The 14610-nt window shown below is 37.3% G+C and overlaps 1 protein-coding gene across 4 annotated transcripts in view; it reads left to right on the top strand.

The window, feature by feature from the left end:
• The window catches only part of LOC145991066 (uncharacterized), an 84844-nt gene that overhangs the window by 22873 nt on the left and 47361 nt on the right, over positions 1-14610 (top strand). For 3 of the 4 annotated variants that reach the window (XM_083126784.1, XM_083126783.1, XM_083126782.1), the window contains exon 3: positions 6817-6930. In XM_083126784.1, the coding sequence (XP_082982910.1) occupies positions 6817-6930 (114 nt within the window). Of the gene's footprint in view, positions 1-6816; positions 6931-8943; positions 9081-14610 lie in introns of those variants that run through there. The other variant, XM_083126785.1, reaches the window with a different exon arrangement.

Here is a 14610-nt window from a genome sequence, read left to right as displayed (position 1 = left end):
TGTCGTAGCGCGATGTGCTAACCACTCCGCCACGTAATATTGAATAATTCGTCTGGAGTTACACCAAGACCATCTTAGAGGCTCAGGCCGCAGCGCTCAGTCCTGACGTCATCATCTGGAGGCGATCGTCTTAAAGCTCTAAAAGGAAGACAACATTTCATCGTAGAGAATTAAAGTTCGTTTGTTTCTTTCTTTGAATGACTGGAATCTCAGAGGAAGTCACATTTTAACATTTACCCTCACGTAAATATACGTAGTTGGAAGAGATAAAAGAAAAAATGAATATTTACACCAACATTTTCGTTCATGAAGCCACTATGGCCACCACAATAACAATCCCTATAATAACCCAAATTCATGTTGAAAATCGTTACAAACTTCCTGGTGGAATTTTTTTTAAAAATGCATGTAATTATGAAATATTATCCGTAATATTTTTAACTTTTACATAAAACTCGTTACAGTTTTTGTAAGAAAAGTATAAAACAAATACAATAAGTTAATCACCGCCTGTTACGTTGACAGGAACTTGGTCAAGTTGTCTAACCAATTATATACTCTTAGACACATCGCTAGCACATTCAATATCATTATCATTTAATTTTCTTTCCGATAGCACTTTTTTTGACAATTGAATAATGCAAACAGCAAAAAAGTTTAGAGTGTGGAGAGTTTTCTTCTTTTGTGTCGGCCTTCAACAAAGTTATTTACTATTTTACAATAATTATTTAACAAAGCATTTGTTGAGGACCACAAAATTATTCTCAAAATGTTTTCGCATTCGTTGCAGCTCACCAACCACTTATCTTCATCTTCTTTGAACTTCACAAGATTCAAATTGAATGCCACTTCCCGTTGGTTTGCTGCTTTCAAGAATTCCACTTCATATTCACGGCTTATCAGTTTTTGACAACAACATAATTGATCAGCACAATATTCACAACCACCTCTATCGAACTTTTTATAAAATCCAATTAATCATTTGGAATATCTTGCATAATCTTGTCCAAAACTAGAATGTTGCTACAGTCATCGCACGTCAATATTTTTCTTGTAATGTAAGAGCAATAGCCTGCTAGGTACATCAAAATAGGAAGATCTCTCTTCGCTTCCACAATATCCGCACCACGAATTTTCGGACTCTGAAACATAGCCAAGTCTGTAACAGCCATGGTAAATTCAGATGTACCATACTCGTCAATTTGATTTGCAAAGATGTCACCATATTTTAGTGACTTCAGTTTCAACTTCATTCTGCTGGCAAGACGTAATTTTGTTCCGTCTCAAAAATATGATGGAGATATAGTACATTGTACTGCGCACCACCAAACTGTCGGTATTGGCCAAATCTTGCTTCAAGTGTGTCTGATTGAAATTTTCCTGGTAAAAGGTATTGCAGTCCTAACTCTTCTGTACAATATCTGGTTATTTCAATTAGCCCATGTGGCCTCCCCGATGGCGCAGTGGTAGCGTAGGTCCCGGGTTCGATTCCCAGTGGAGGCACATAACCACTTTAAACTGTAGGTCCAGTCCCGATTAGCCTTACTGTGCATAAAGTGGACTTAAAACAACAAATCAATCCAATCCAATCCAATTAGCCCATGTATGATTATTTTCATCGCACTGGAAGTTTCTCTGGTGAGTTTTCCTGACGAGACGTTCAAACTTTCCCAACAAATCAAGGAATTTATGTAGGTACAAGGGTCTCTCATCTGAGGATTCGTTTGTCAGAGGATACTGTAAAATATATCTTAACATCGCATCTTTCCATGGAGACTTGACGTTGACTACTTCCCACCAGTTTAAAACAATGTTAACGAACTCTGCAGTGTCTTCATAGTTCGGCAAGACTTTTCCTATACGGTCATCCAAGTGCACAGTCTCCCATTCAATGTCCCCAATATTGAAATGTGCTTGGCCGACCTGGAAATGGCACAAGGAAAAAATGTCATTATAACTGGGAACAATAACAAAGTGGGGTCTTTAGAATGAAGTGGACTATTAGGTACTTGCTTTATACAAGCAGAACTTAAGTTATAAGAGAATTGAAATCTTGCAGAAATTGTGACCGTCTTTGAAATATAGAAATACAAGTGTGTGGTTAGCATGAACATTTTCAGCAAAATCATGACGTGGGGTTTACAATGCCAGGAATTGGCAGTATATAGGATCACAGGCGGGTATGACATTCATTTTCACCAGCATAGAATGAACAAGCTAGGAAAGCTCTTCCAATTTATTAACAATTCACATCTACAGTATTTTGTTACTTAACCTGCCCTCAAGTATACATGTAATACTTTTGTTGAAAGGAAAATAATATTCTCTCCTGTAGGTCACCTGATATCAGAGCTGACCTCCGTGGCTGAGAGGTTAGCACTGAGCGCTAAACCCCAGGGGATCCGTGTTCGAATCCTGGCCGGTGATATTTGTGAGTGTTCCTTCATCAATTTCATCATATCGTCATTCGTCCTCATCGTCGCGATTAGCCAAAATTGGTAGAAAAGCGACGCTAAATAACAAAAATCAAACATGACATCAGCAAGTCGCAATACTAGTAGCTATACTTTATTTTTTAAAAAAAATTGAACCAATACATTTTACAAAACGGTTAAAGATTTTAGGTTACAATTGGTACGCGGGAAAAAATATTTGCTTAGACTAAAGAAAAAGGTTAGGTTGACAGTTTGGCGTTGAGCAGTTTGGCGATTTGTTTGTTTCCTTTAACCAAACATCAGTGAAAATTTCTCAACCATTTTGTTTAGGAATACCAAAAAAAAAAAAAATGTCACATGAAAGTTTGTAGAGCCAAAATAATTTATACACATGCATAGATTTAATGTGCACGAAATAGGCGTCTTACAAACTTTTAGATTTGCTCAAGTTTTACTTGATGTACAGAATTTTATTAAATACACTCAAGAAAACCCAAGTTAAAGAAAATGACTATGTTTGCTTATTCATATAACTCGGTTAAAATGTATGCTTATTGTGCGAAAACTTTTATTTAAAACATAAACATTATATTCTTCTATAATTATACAAGGAAATATTCCACCAAAGTGCTTGTTGTTATACAGTGTACTTTGTATTTCAATGCATAACATAAATATCAACTTGTCTTCCATTATCTCCGATTAACCTAAAGAGGCATAAAAGCGATCTAAAAATAAATAAGAATATAAATGTTCATATTTCTCAATCTTGCTAAGTTCTATAGTTTTCTTTCCTTAAGCATACTTTGAAACTGAATATTTGTATAAATTACATGGAAGTCTCGATAACGAAAATGTTATCGAAGCACTAGACTGCTTTGGTAGATGTGACAATATTTTATAACGTTGTACAATTCATTTTGCAATTATGAACAACTATGTAACGTTAACCAAATTTGGTAATTCAAGTTAAATTATTTGGCATTTCAAATAAATTAGCTTGGTTAGATTTACCAATTCGATACTGGTGATCAAAAATGATTTACAAGAAACAAGTAAAACTTGAGCAAATCTAAAAGTTTGTAAGATGCCTATTTCGTGCACAATAAATCTTTACATTGTGAACTAAGCTATTTCTCAAGTTTATTGATAAGTATAAAATCTGTGTTACTTACCCTGGAGTTGATCGTAGGGACAAAATTACGTGGAATTGTCCTAATCCATTTCTCTTTTTTTAGTTTTTTAGTAACATCTCGAGGAAATCATTAGTTTTACTGTTCTCATCATAATTCCCTCTATACTGGGGTACTTAACACTTATAGACCATATTTCTTGTACGTTCACACTTCACTTAAACTTCGTCGCAGTTCTTAAAATTGCATTGCAATTCCACATTCCCTGAAAAGGTCCATCATTACTTCCACCAAATAAATCAAACATGGCGGCTGTCTCGCCTACAGATGATGACGTCGCTCACGTGACTAGAAGAAGCCATTCGGCTTTCTCCAGTTTGAGAAGGTGATGGTTACACCAAGCCAATGGTATTAAGTGAGCGGAAAGGACTATTGTGCACCGGAATGGACGTGTAAAGAATAACCACAAAACGAAATTAGCGTGAAATAAATTAATACTGCAGGAATAAGGGGAAAGGAATGTCCGTCCAGTCTATTAATAGAAGCTTGTAAAACGTCAGTGTTTGAACAGTAATGGTATTCCAGAAATACATGTTAATTCATAACCCTATTCCACGATTAGATCGGTCGAGTTTCTTGGAAATTGACAGTTTCTGGCTGTACGAACAATAGAAATGGCCTTTCCTCAACTGATAACGTCTTCCAGACGTTAACAGGAAACGTTAGGCATGCGTGATTTTTAATGAAATTCTGGTGCCATGTTTTCGTTGAGTTGTCGTTCGACAAAATTTCAAGAGCTTAGAATTTCATTATCGTGATCGTCATAAATTTATTTGTTTGTAGTGAACACAACAAGCTAACGCTCAGTTAAACAGTTCGTATTTACAATCAGTAATACAGTAAAAACTAAATCCCTACACAATATATGTAACATTCCTCGCCTTTCAAATTTCAGAAATAATAGCTAACCTATAGGTTCGGCTTTTGTAAAGTATTCACGCACCGGTCAATCTGATAGTACCCAATTTTTATTTAAAATTCTCACTGAAGGTAATGAAATATTACATTTAAAAACTAACTATTACGAGACAATCGTTTCTACTTGCCCGTATGACCCTATCAGTCTCAAAAAGTAGTGGAAGTACAGTGGGATCCATGAGTATTACCGTGCAAATTGTCCATGACTATTTTCATTAATTTTTTTCTTACATCCTGTGTGTTTTTAAGCGATGGATTTTTATGTATGCTGGTGTAGAAGTTATCAACATCTTGTTTTGAGTTTTCTTTTAATTCTTGAAGCTCTTATTGGGTCAAATAAAGTGCACGAACATGGTGATGGACAATTTGCACGACAATACTCATGGATCCCACTGTAAAAGTTCTTCAATTCAGGACATTGATAATTATGTCCAGGCAGAGAAATAATAATAAGTTAACCAACACAATGCTAAAACAAAACTGTCACTTGAATTGCTTTGTCGGGTTCGAACATTAATATATTTTCAGTATGCACACAAGTTTCGTGTGTATCAAACTACGATGTATGATGAAATTGCAAGGGAAATGACGAATAGTGATATGAGGGATGGTGGAGAATCCCGAGATTCGGATGGCAATGACCCAGCGGTCTTCAGCCCTGAAAGTGTTTGCTTGGGGGTTGTTGATCTTGTGGCTGGTTGCGTCCCATGCTCTTCAACGACTGATAAACCAGTGCCAAGATGCCTGTGGTCAGGAAATCAGTAACAAGTTGACGATTATCGGAGAAACTGGGCACGTCGCGTGTCTATGAGTTATTTTCAGTCTGTTCCAAGTAGAATCATTTGGAGTGAACAGCTTAGACAAGCTGTTGTGTGCAATGTGAAATCTTCCAAGTTGACAAACTTTAATTGTTCTCCTGAGTGCACTCATGAATGTCCTCAGCATGTAATACTAGTTTGTGTGTCCGGTTTGCGCTGGATAGAGTAAGTATATCAACTTGTTTAATGGTAAAAAAGTTAATGAATGAGCCCATGTGTGGGTTTAAGGAATAGAACCGTAGGTGCGGTATAAGACAGTCGCCCTCTCGAATTTTGAGAATGTTTTTTTGCCTGTGAAAATTTAATGTTCTTATGAAACACGTCGCGAGAGTCATTTGAAAGCAAAAGTGTGCAAAGTGGCTTTTCACTGCGTGACGTGTGGTCAGCGCATCCAGTTTCATCGTCGCTTTCTGGCAAAGGTTTCTTTAGAGAGCAGAACTTGTATTTACTGTTTATTGCTGTTCGTATAAAGCCGGCTTTAGATGAGAGCATTTCCTTTAACATTTTTGCAAGCATAAATGCTTCCAAAAAATCTTATAGCAGATAGCACTTTACACGAAAGCAGTTCATGGAACATTTCGGATAGCTGTTGAGATTACATTGTATGATACATACAGGACGACAAGCACATCGAATTATACCATATATGGCGAGTGTACGGTTTTTACAATTGTAAAAACTAAAATATTCTTCCATACGTGTGCAGTAAACGTTGTAAAGTACGTATATTTAATCAGCGCCATGCTTCTCTACCTAAAACTATTTAATACGAAACGTAATTCCTCTCGGTTGAATAATTATCGTGTTTTGAACATGGGAAGTGATACGTTGTTACAACCATTACCGCCATTACAACTGCACTCGTGACCTAGAGGTCGCTTCTGATTGGTTACGCTACGAAAAATGATACGGACCGAGCTTATCCTTGAGAAATGCCATGAAATATGCCATGGCATCTGAAATGCCATAAGATTTCCCACTTTACACGGTAGCATTTTGGTCATGGTACAAATGTTAAGAAAAATGCTAAGAAAAATTCTCTCGTCTAAAGCTGGATTTAGGTTACGTGAAATTTGACCTTTTTTGACAAAACATTTTTGAGTTAGTAGAACGCAACGACAAGGTAATCGCACTAAATTAACTAAAACCATCGCAGTTGAACGAACAGAGGGCGTAAACATGGATGATCGGATCTAGCGTTCGAATTGAAGAGGGGCAGAGCAACTCCCAGACATTCTTTCACAAGCTCTATATTTCTAAATTCGTTCTCATCTGGCAAGGAAGAATTCTCTCCTCAGACAATGTACAAATTGTCATACTTATTTGTATTGTTTATTCATAGTTTTTACAACATTGTAACTTAATTTTAAGGTTAGAAAGTGATAATTGTGCGCTACTACTGACACGTCACTGTACATAATACCTCTATTATATTTATTTTCTTTTCTACAGCATCCAGAGATTATGACGAGTTACAGAAGAGATACAAGCAACTGCATAGCGATTACAACGCTGTCTATCGACAAAGCGAGGAAAAAGAGAAGCAGCTTACCCAGTTAAGAACCGGTGAGTAGATCTGTTTGGCTAACTTGAAATTTCAAGATATTCTCTCTCATACGTGTTCACGTGCTCTACTTTGTTCGTGTGTATAATATGCTCCAAAATTAGGGATCTTTGGTTCGAATTTCCAGCATTTCATTAGTTACATTATTCATTCTCAATTGCGATTATCCTAGACAGAAAATGTATTTGGGACTTTTTTGTCAATGATTTTGAAACTAGCCTATAATTGCGTAAATGCTTTTTAACAACATTAAGACAAATTATTTTTCGTTGAAGATTTCCATTTATTTATTATTATCAAGGCCACCCGCACGATTTTTTTCTCAGGTTGGGGGCAACAGTGCTCAAAGTGGGGGAAACGTAGAGTGATGCTTTTCGCAAAGAATCCCCACCACTAGGAACATTTGCATAGATACTTAATCCGCTGTCTTTCACGGCACCCTTCGACCATGTTTTAATGCTAGAATTTCATATTTCGAATTATATGAAGTATTTCCAGATATCTCAGGGGTGGGAGGAAGAGCCTCCCCTGCCCCCTCTGCGGGCACCCAAGTAACTAACTAACCAACTCACACACTCTGTAGCCTTCTTGAACCTGAAGGTTCATGGCTGCAGCAACACAGGCCTTCCATCTGTCTCTATCCTGAGCAAGATCTATATACTCCTTTCCATCCCTACCAATTTCCTTTCCTTGATTATTATTATTATTTTGTATCTCCATTTGTGGTATTTTGAAGTGAACAAGGAGGATCACCTACTTGTCCTAAGTTATGTGTGCATTTTTAGAAAAATCTTTCTAACCGCCATATTTGTACTAAGCGCGCTAACTCAGAACAAACAAACAATTCTGGAACATATCTAAAATGTTCCTTCAAAACAAGTAGTCTGTGTGAAATAAAAAAAAGGTCCCCTGCAGCAATAATGAAATATGTTTTATCATTCTTTAGTCTGTGTATTAATAAACGATGGAAGTCTTTAGCACATTCTATGATTTTAGATATTTTGTGATATTGACTAATTCACAAACTTCAGGAATGGCTTCTTGAATTGCAAGAGTTTGATGTCAATGTCTATCCTCCCATCCTCCTAGACAGCAAGGACGTATTTAGGGGGTTAGGGGGTCCGGACCCTCCCCCCGAAAGATTAATCAAGTACTAAAATTAAGTAATAAAAATATACTCGTTTAGCATTTGTTGTATGAATTCCTCTGAACTTATTGGAAGACAAGGATTATATTGGGATTAAAGGGGTTATAAGGACACCAAGGATATATTTAGGGCGGTCCAGGGGTCCGGACCCCCCGAAAGACTTATCAAGTACTAAAAATTAAGTAATGAAAATATTAGCATTTGTTGCATAATCGATGGTTATTCATTTCCTCTGAACTTTTTAGAAGGCAAGGATTATATTGGGATCATACGGCTTTGAATGACATTACAAAGATGATTTATGTACACTATTACTCAAAATAATGTGCATAAAATTTTAATCAGAAACTTATATTTCTCCAACTACATTTAACATAATTTTTTTTATTCGATAAATATTCAATTATTGATCTATTTTACATTAATTTCATTGCCAGGGCACTTGTTTTTATGTAATTTATTCCGATCTTAACTACAGGTAAGCTACGTAATGAATATGCGCTGTTATATCTCTATTTTTATAGTATTTTTACCTAATCGTGTAATAATAATATAATATTAATTTATGTATTGTAATTAGTATTAATTTAATTTAATATAATTATTTTAATTTAAACATTATTATTATTCCTGAGACACTTGGTTCGGACACCTCCCCTGAACATATGTCTAGATACGTGCCTCTGGTAGACAGATCAATGGATTAAGTTGACCCTGCTTTACCTTTGTCAGTTACTGCTTACAGTTATGGTTCTTTGTTGATTGTTAATTGACAGCAGAATTAGTCTTCGTTAATACGAGAATGCTGTACGTTTTACTGCCCGTAATGATTGACGCGTAGCTTGTGCTCAGACGTGAAACTGAAATCAAGTCGGAAGAAGTGAGATGGCGTCGTAGCGACCAGTCAGGGCATGATTCATAGAGCTGACTAGCTCCCTCTCCTGCGGATATGGTTACTCAGTTTGTTTAAACAACCCCGTGAATCCCGCTGCGTGTAAATGACCGGTAAGTGCCTTTAGTCCTAGCGTAAATATTACAAAAGGCTTTCTAGAAAGACAGATTTATGCAATCTTGTATTTTTCTGTTCCTATATTCAGTGCCTTTTTTTGTAGGAAGAAACGTTCCTGTGGCATAAACGATATTAGTGCAACGTTAAACAAAAGAGTTCCTGTGTATTCGTACAGGGGGATCCATGAGTATTAATTACCGTGCAAATTGTCCATGACTATGTTCATTAATTTTTCTCTTACATCCTGTGTGTTTTTAAGCTGGTGCAGAAGTTATTAACAGCTTGTTTTGAGTTTTCTTTTAATTCTTGAAGCTCTTATTGGGTCAAATAAAGTGCACGAACATGGTGATGGACAAATTTTCACGGCAATACTCATGGATCCCACTGTGCACTATCGCACGTTTCTTAAGTTTTATCTAGCAAGAAGTTGCCGATAGAGCGTACCGCCAAAAGGGGGGGAGGGGACCCTGCCTTCACTTACTGTATTTAGATACTGTTTTGCATATTTTATCGTAATCTCAATCAACAGAATGGACGACTAACTCGTGAATTCGATTTTTAGATCCTTAAATATTCCCTTTCCTGTCACCAATTTGAAATCTGCACTCCTGATATGTCATGGAAGTAAACAAATTTAAGACTTTGTCGTACGATATATGCAAGATGTACCCTAATTGCCCTAGCAAATTATTTCCCTCGAGGAAATGTTTTCAAAGGTTGTAACGGTGAGAATACATTTCAGACCAATGTATGTATAAGATTATAATTTCGTCAGTGGCTGACTAAAGACCTCTCGTGGGTGTCGGATGACATTTTCTTCCGTGGCATTGAAATTACTACATTATTTTAGTAGTTTTTAAACGCAGTTTTGGGAGAGTCGCTTAATTTTAGATACCAAGAGCAGGGTTACGAATTACCTGACGCTTTATGGTTTTCGTGTCACGGGAGGAGGGGGGTGTAGGGGTGACGGCTTAAATTTAGACTTCGGGACAGCACAACCCTGTGGAGGATTATACCATAGACCAATGTATAATGTCCTGACGCCAGAGCCTCGTTGACCTGCAACATTGCAGTTACCGGGATGTACTACGTGGAAGTGAGATTGACTTTTAGGTGTCTTACCAGACGATGTAGATCGTTTTTTTTTTTTAGACATAAAAGAGGGAGAGAAATTAATTTTTCTGGCAACATGGACATCTCGGGCCGGGGGAGGGGTGGTTGGATCCCTTCGTCCCTTTAACCCGCAGTCACTACAGGAAAATATACAGGTCGCAACGTTCTGTGTCGATTGTAACTCGTATACACAAGAGAATGTCTTCTATATCCTCCAGATACTACCACTACAACTTAATGTGTTTTTAAAATTCTTGCTTAATGATCTTTTGTCAAATTTTAACAAGCGTCTCGAAATGAAGTAAAAATTTCAATTACAAAGTCTTTGTACAGTACATGGTCGGTATGTGACAACCTTTATTGAATGTGAATGCTTAACATTCCAAACCTGCGTATTCGTATAGAATCTATTGTATTCTGGAACTTGATCAACGGCAAATTTCAGCCAGTGTTAGAAAATCCGGTCGAAATTTTTGTCGTAAAATGAAGTATTTAATAGCAACAATCACATTATCGTTTACACTAATAATGGACGGTAATTAGGCTTGCCAGCTATCCTTGTGAAAATCTGATACATGAAACGTTGGTACTAAATATACACAAAGCTACGAAGGTGACCATACGTCCCGTATTAGCCGGGACACCCCCTTCTTCTGAGTCTCTGTCCCGATTTTTGGAACATAAAACGGGACAACAAAATGTCGCTTCTTTGGGACAATGACTTTCGGCCAGTAGCGTGCGGTGACCATTTAGATAGCCGATGCAATGAATATAAATTTTTAAATAAACAATAGTACATCAAGGGGCAGGCTTGCCTTGATAAAAACACCGCACACCACTGCTTTGCGGCATTTCAGTCTTTCACGGGCTCCGCAAAAATGCCTCTCCACATTTTAGGGGAGTCTAAGTATCCTGGGAATTATGCAAAATTCGAATTGCATGCCGTAGCAGTGCTTCGATAGCTTAACTTGTACGCAGGCCACTGATTCGGCATATAATTACTGCAACAATACACCTTTTCTACTATTACTATGAACTATGGCATTGTTGGGTAGAAATTATTTCACATTTCATTCATTGTCAACAATGTGATATATTCCAGTTTTCTTAACAAATTGGTATGTGACTGAATTGTGGACAAGTGACAAGAACGCTCTTTCAGTACAAACTTTGAAAGCTGTGTTGATTAATAAGGTGAACTTTAATCACAGTGAAGCCCGACCCTGTGGCCGAGTGGTTATCACATCGCGCTGCGACGCCAAGGGTCCCGGGTTCGAATCCCGGTCGGGCTTGGTTGTTTGTGAATGTCCATTCATCAATTTCATCATTTCCTCACTCATCCCCATCTTCGCAAATTAGCCAAGAGGCACAAAACGCGAAGTAAAATAAACTAAATCAATCAATCAATCAATTTAATCACAGTGAAAAGAAGTATGTACTGAAGATCATTTATCGGCAAAGTATCAATGAATGACTTGATTCTAAAGGACTTCTTGGTTTGAGTGCAGTGCACATCACCATATTTCTAAGTTATTTATATTCCTAAGTTATTTATACAGTATTTATTTATTTAATTAGTTTTCAAACGAAAGATTTATGACGAAACACTTTCTACATTAAAATGTGTACATTTTGCCATCCCATTTTTTCATGAGGAAAATATGAAAAATGTCCCGTTTTGTTGTTTCAAAAATCTGGTTACTTTAAAGCATCCCTTATGAAATTTCTGCCAACGTCACTGCATCCACACTGATAATAATATGGACCCAATTATTAGTGACGGATACCAAAGCCGGTTTTAAGATTCACGCTCCCCAGATCACAGTGAAGATCGAGACTAGGGATGGCCAAACGGATCCTGATCCGAAAGTTACGGATCTGGATCCGGATCCGGGTCTGAAAGTTTCGGATCTCAATCCCATTATAATATTACCACACCTTAAAAGGTATTATGATCTTCGATTACATTAGTTAGTCCTACAAGAATTTTTTTCAAGTGTTGTTCCTAAAATACTTTGCTACGCATCGGCTAACACACTCGTGCACAAAAATAATCTTACTTGTTTAACATAAAATGTCGGGTGATTTTGTAAATGCCATTGAAACGAATATGTATTCATTCGAATGTATTGGAAATGAAAACACACATAAATGTGAGACATTCTATTCCAGGATGAAACCATTAACACATATAACAAGATAGAAATGTTATACAAAAATTATACAATTGTTCTACAGTTACAGTTTTAGAAATTAAAATAACGTGTCATTCTATAGAATGAAGGGATCTGAACCAGTTAACTGATGGGGTGATGTAAACTACTCATCATTCATCCTCTTGATGAGACCACTCGTCATTGACATGACGAGTTATTGCTTGGCATGCGAAAGGTACAAATTACACAAAGGAATTAAACTACTGAAAAGACAATGGCAACTCGTTGGATTTTGTGAACCGTTGAACCTGTATCATGGCTGGGTGTAGGATAATTACCTGTCTAACTGAAGTCTCTTAGCTGAATGAAAATAGCGAAGTCCTCTGTGAGCTTCTCTCCTATTTGTTGACCAGAGCGCTGTACTACTATCGACCTCCTGCCTTGCTGACCTCCTCTCTCTACCAACTCAATTCCCAAAGTCCCGCCACTTCCCAGCTTGTCTCACCTCTATATCCCCTGGCCATCGAGCTCTTCCTCGATGCCGAATCGCCGAATCGTGTTTATTATCATAATTGCTACCATGCAAACCGCTGACTCTAAAACCAGAAGTGTTACCTGTTTCCTGAAAGCTCAGGAGGTTTGCATGGCACAACACAATGCATTGGGCCCGTTCCGAAAGTCGCACGAGTTTAACGCGTTAAACGAGTTATGGTAACTGGCCGTTCCATAAGTGCTTCCGTGCGTTTCGTGAGTTTCATTATGCTGTCCCAAAAGTCGCATTCCGTGCGTTTCGTGCAAGAACGAGATTCACCAAACGCACGGGCCAGGATGCTGGTTTGTTCCGTGAAAATCGTCTGCTCCTTGCAGACAAAGCGCGTGCTGGTGGATTCAAACTGCACTAGTTCGGAAAATGTATTATAATTTTAACAGATAGCGATATGAAGCAACATGCACAAGATAAGTATGGTTTGACCGTTCTTAGAATGTGATTAAAATGAGTAACAGTGGCCATAATAGAGTTTATTTTTGCCATAAGGACATTCCTTCCGCTGACGCCATGCGGAAACTTTCTCTAAACAAAACGCTGCGCCTGCGCTTTCGCCTAGAGTGTCCCATAAGTCCGTAAAATAACTGGTTTCACCAGATTCACGAGCCCAGTTATTTTCGTTGAATGCGTTCGTTTCGTTAAGACTTTCGGAACGCACCCATTGTAAACATGCCTAAGAAGCTTGAGACAGCTGAGAGAAAAACAAATGAATGCCCTGGTCAACATGAAGCGTTCAGAGAGACTTAATAAAATAAACATACAATCCTATGGATTGATACGTTCGCGCCGCCTAGGAAAAATTTTCCTTTGAAAATTTAAAAGTCAAATCGCAAAGCTTGACATGACTCAGGTTCGCCAATTCCATATATTTTCTTAAAAAACCAAATATACAAAATAAATCCACCAAAACATAACTTGTCTGTTGTTTGCCGTAGCCTGAAAAAAAAAAAATTTTATTCCCTAAACTCTAAAATAAATAATACCCTTAATACTAACAAAGTCGTATGTTTATACGATGTAAAAAACAATAATATATACTATTATAGGACTAGAAATCACAAAAGTTCGTGTCGTTAAGCGAAAAAACTCTTAATGTATCACATGTGCGTGTACGTAATGTTTTCATGTAGAATTGCTCATTAATTTGCTCCTAGTCAAGAGTCTGTGATCCCTCGCCACGCGATAACGACTCTGTGTCTTCCGCAAGGCCAACGGCTGGCTGGAGCGTCTTGCAAGATGGAACGGAATTCACAATGTTTATGACTAGTTCCACTTGATATAGACTCTTCAAACAAAATAGAAAAACCTTAAAAAGGTGCACAAGTAAGCACACGTAAGTAAGCATGTAAAACATTGTCACATCTCACTATTTTGTCCATGTGAAAACCTGATCATATCAAAGTGCGTATGTTTTACGAACTAGGTAGCACTGCACTCCTAACATCGCCAAATATATAAACTTGCATGGCTGTGTTGCACATTCCAATGTATTATTATACAATATTCAAAGCATATAGTGAGTTACACTGAAAACTGTCGCTGATAAAACTTAATTATAGCGTTCAATTTTCTTTTCTACATTAAACTGTACACTGTATACATATATCTGGCTTGGTGAATACCTTTGTATGACTGCACACAAAATTATTAATCTTGCAAGTGACAAAACTATGTGCTTGAGTTTAAATATCAAATAAATGTTCTGCGAAC

Source organism: Lepisma saccharinum, chromosome 8, assembly GCF_977018435.1.
Source record: "Lepisma saccharinum chromosome 8, izLepSacc3.1, whole genome shotgun sequence".
Taxonomy (NCBI): domain Eukaryota; kingdom Metazoa; phylum Arthropoda; class Insecta; order Zygentoma; family Lepismatidae; genus Lepisma; species Lepisma saccharinum.
Note: the sequence above shows the minus strand (reverse complement) of the source record. Positions and strands in the feature narration are given on the sequence as shown.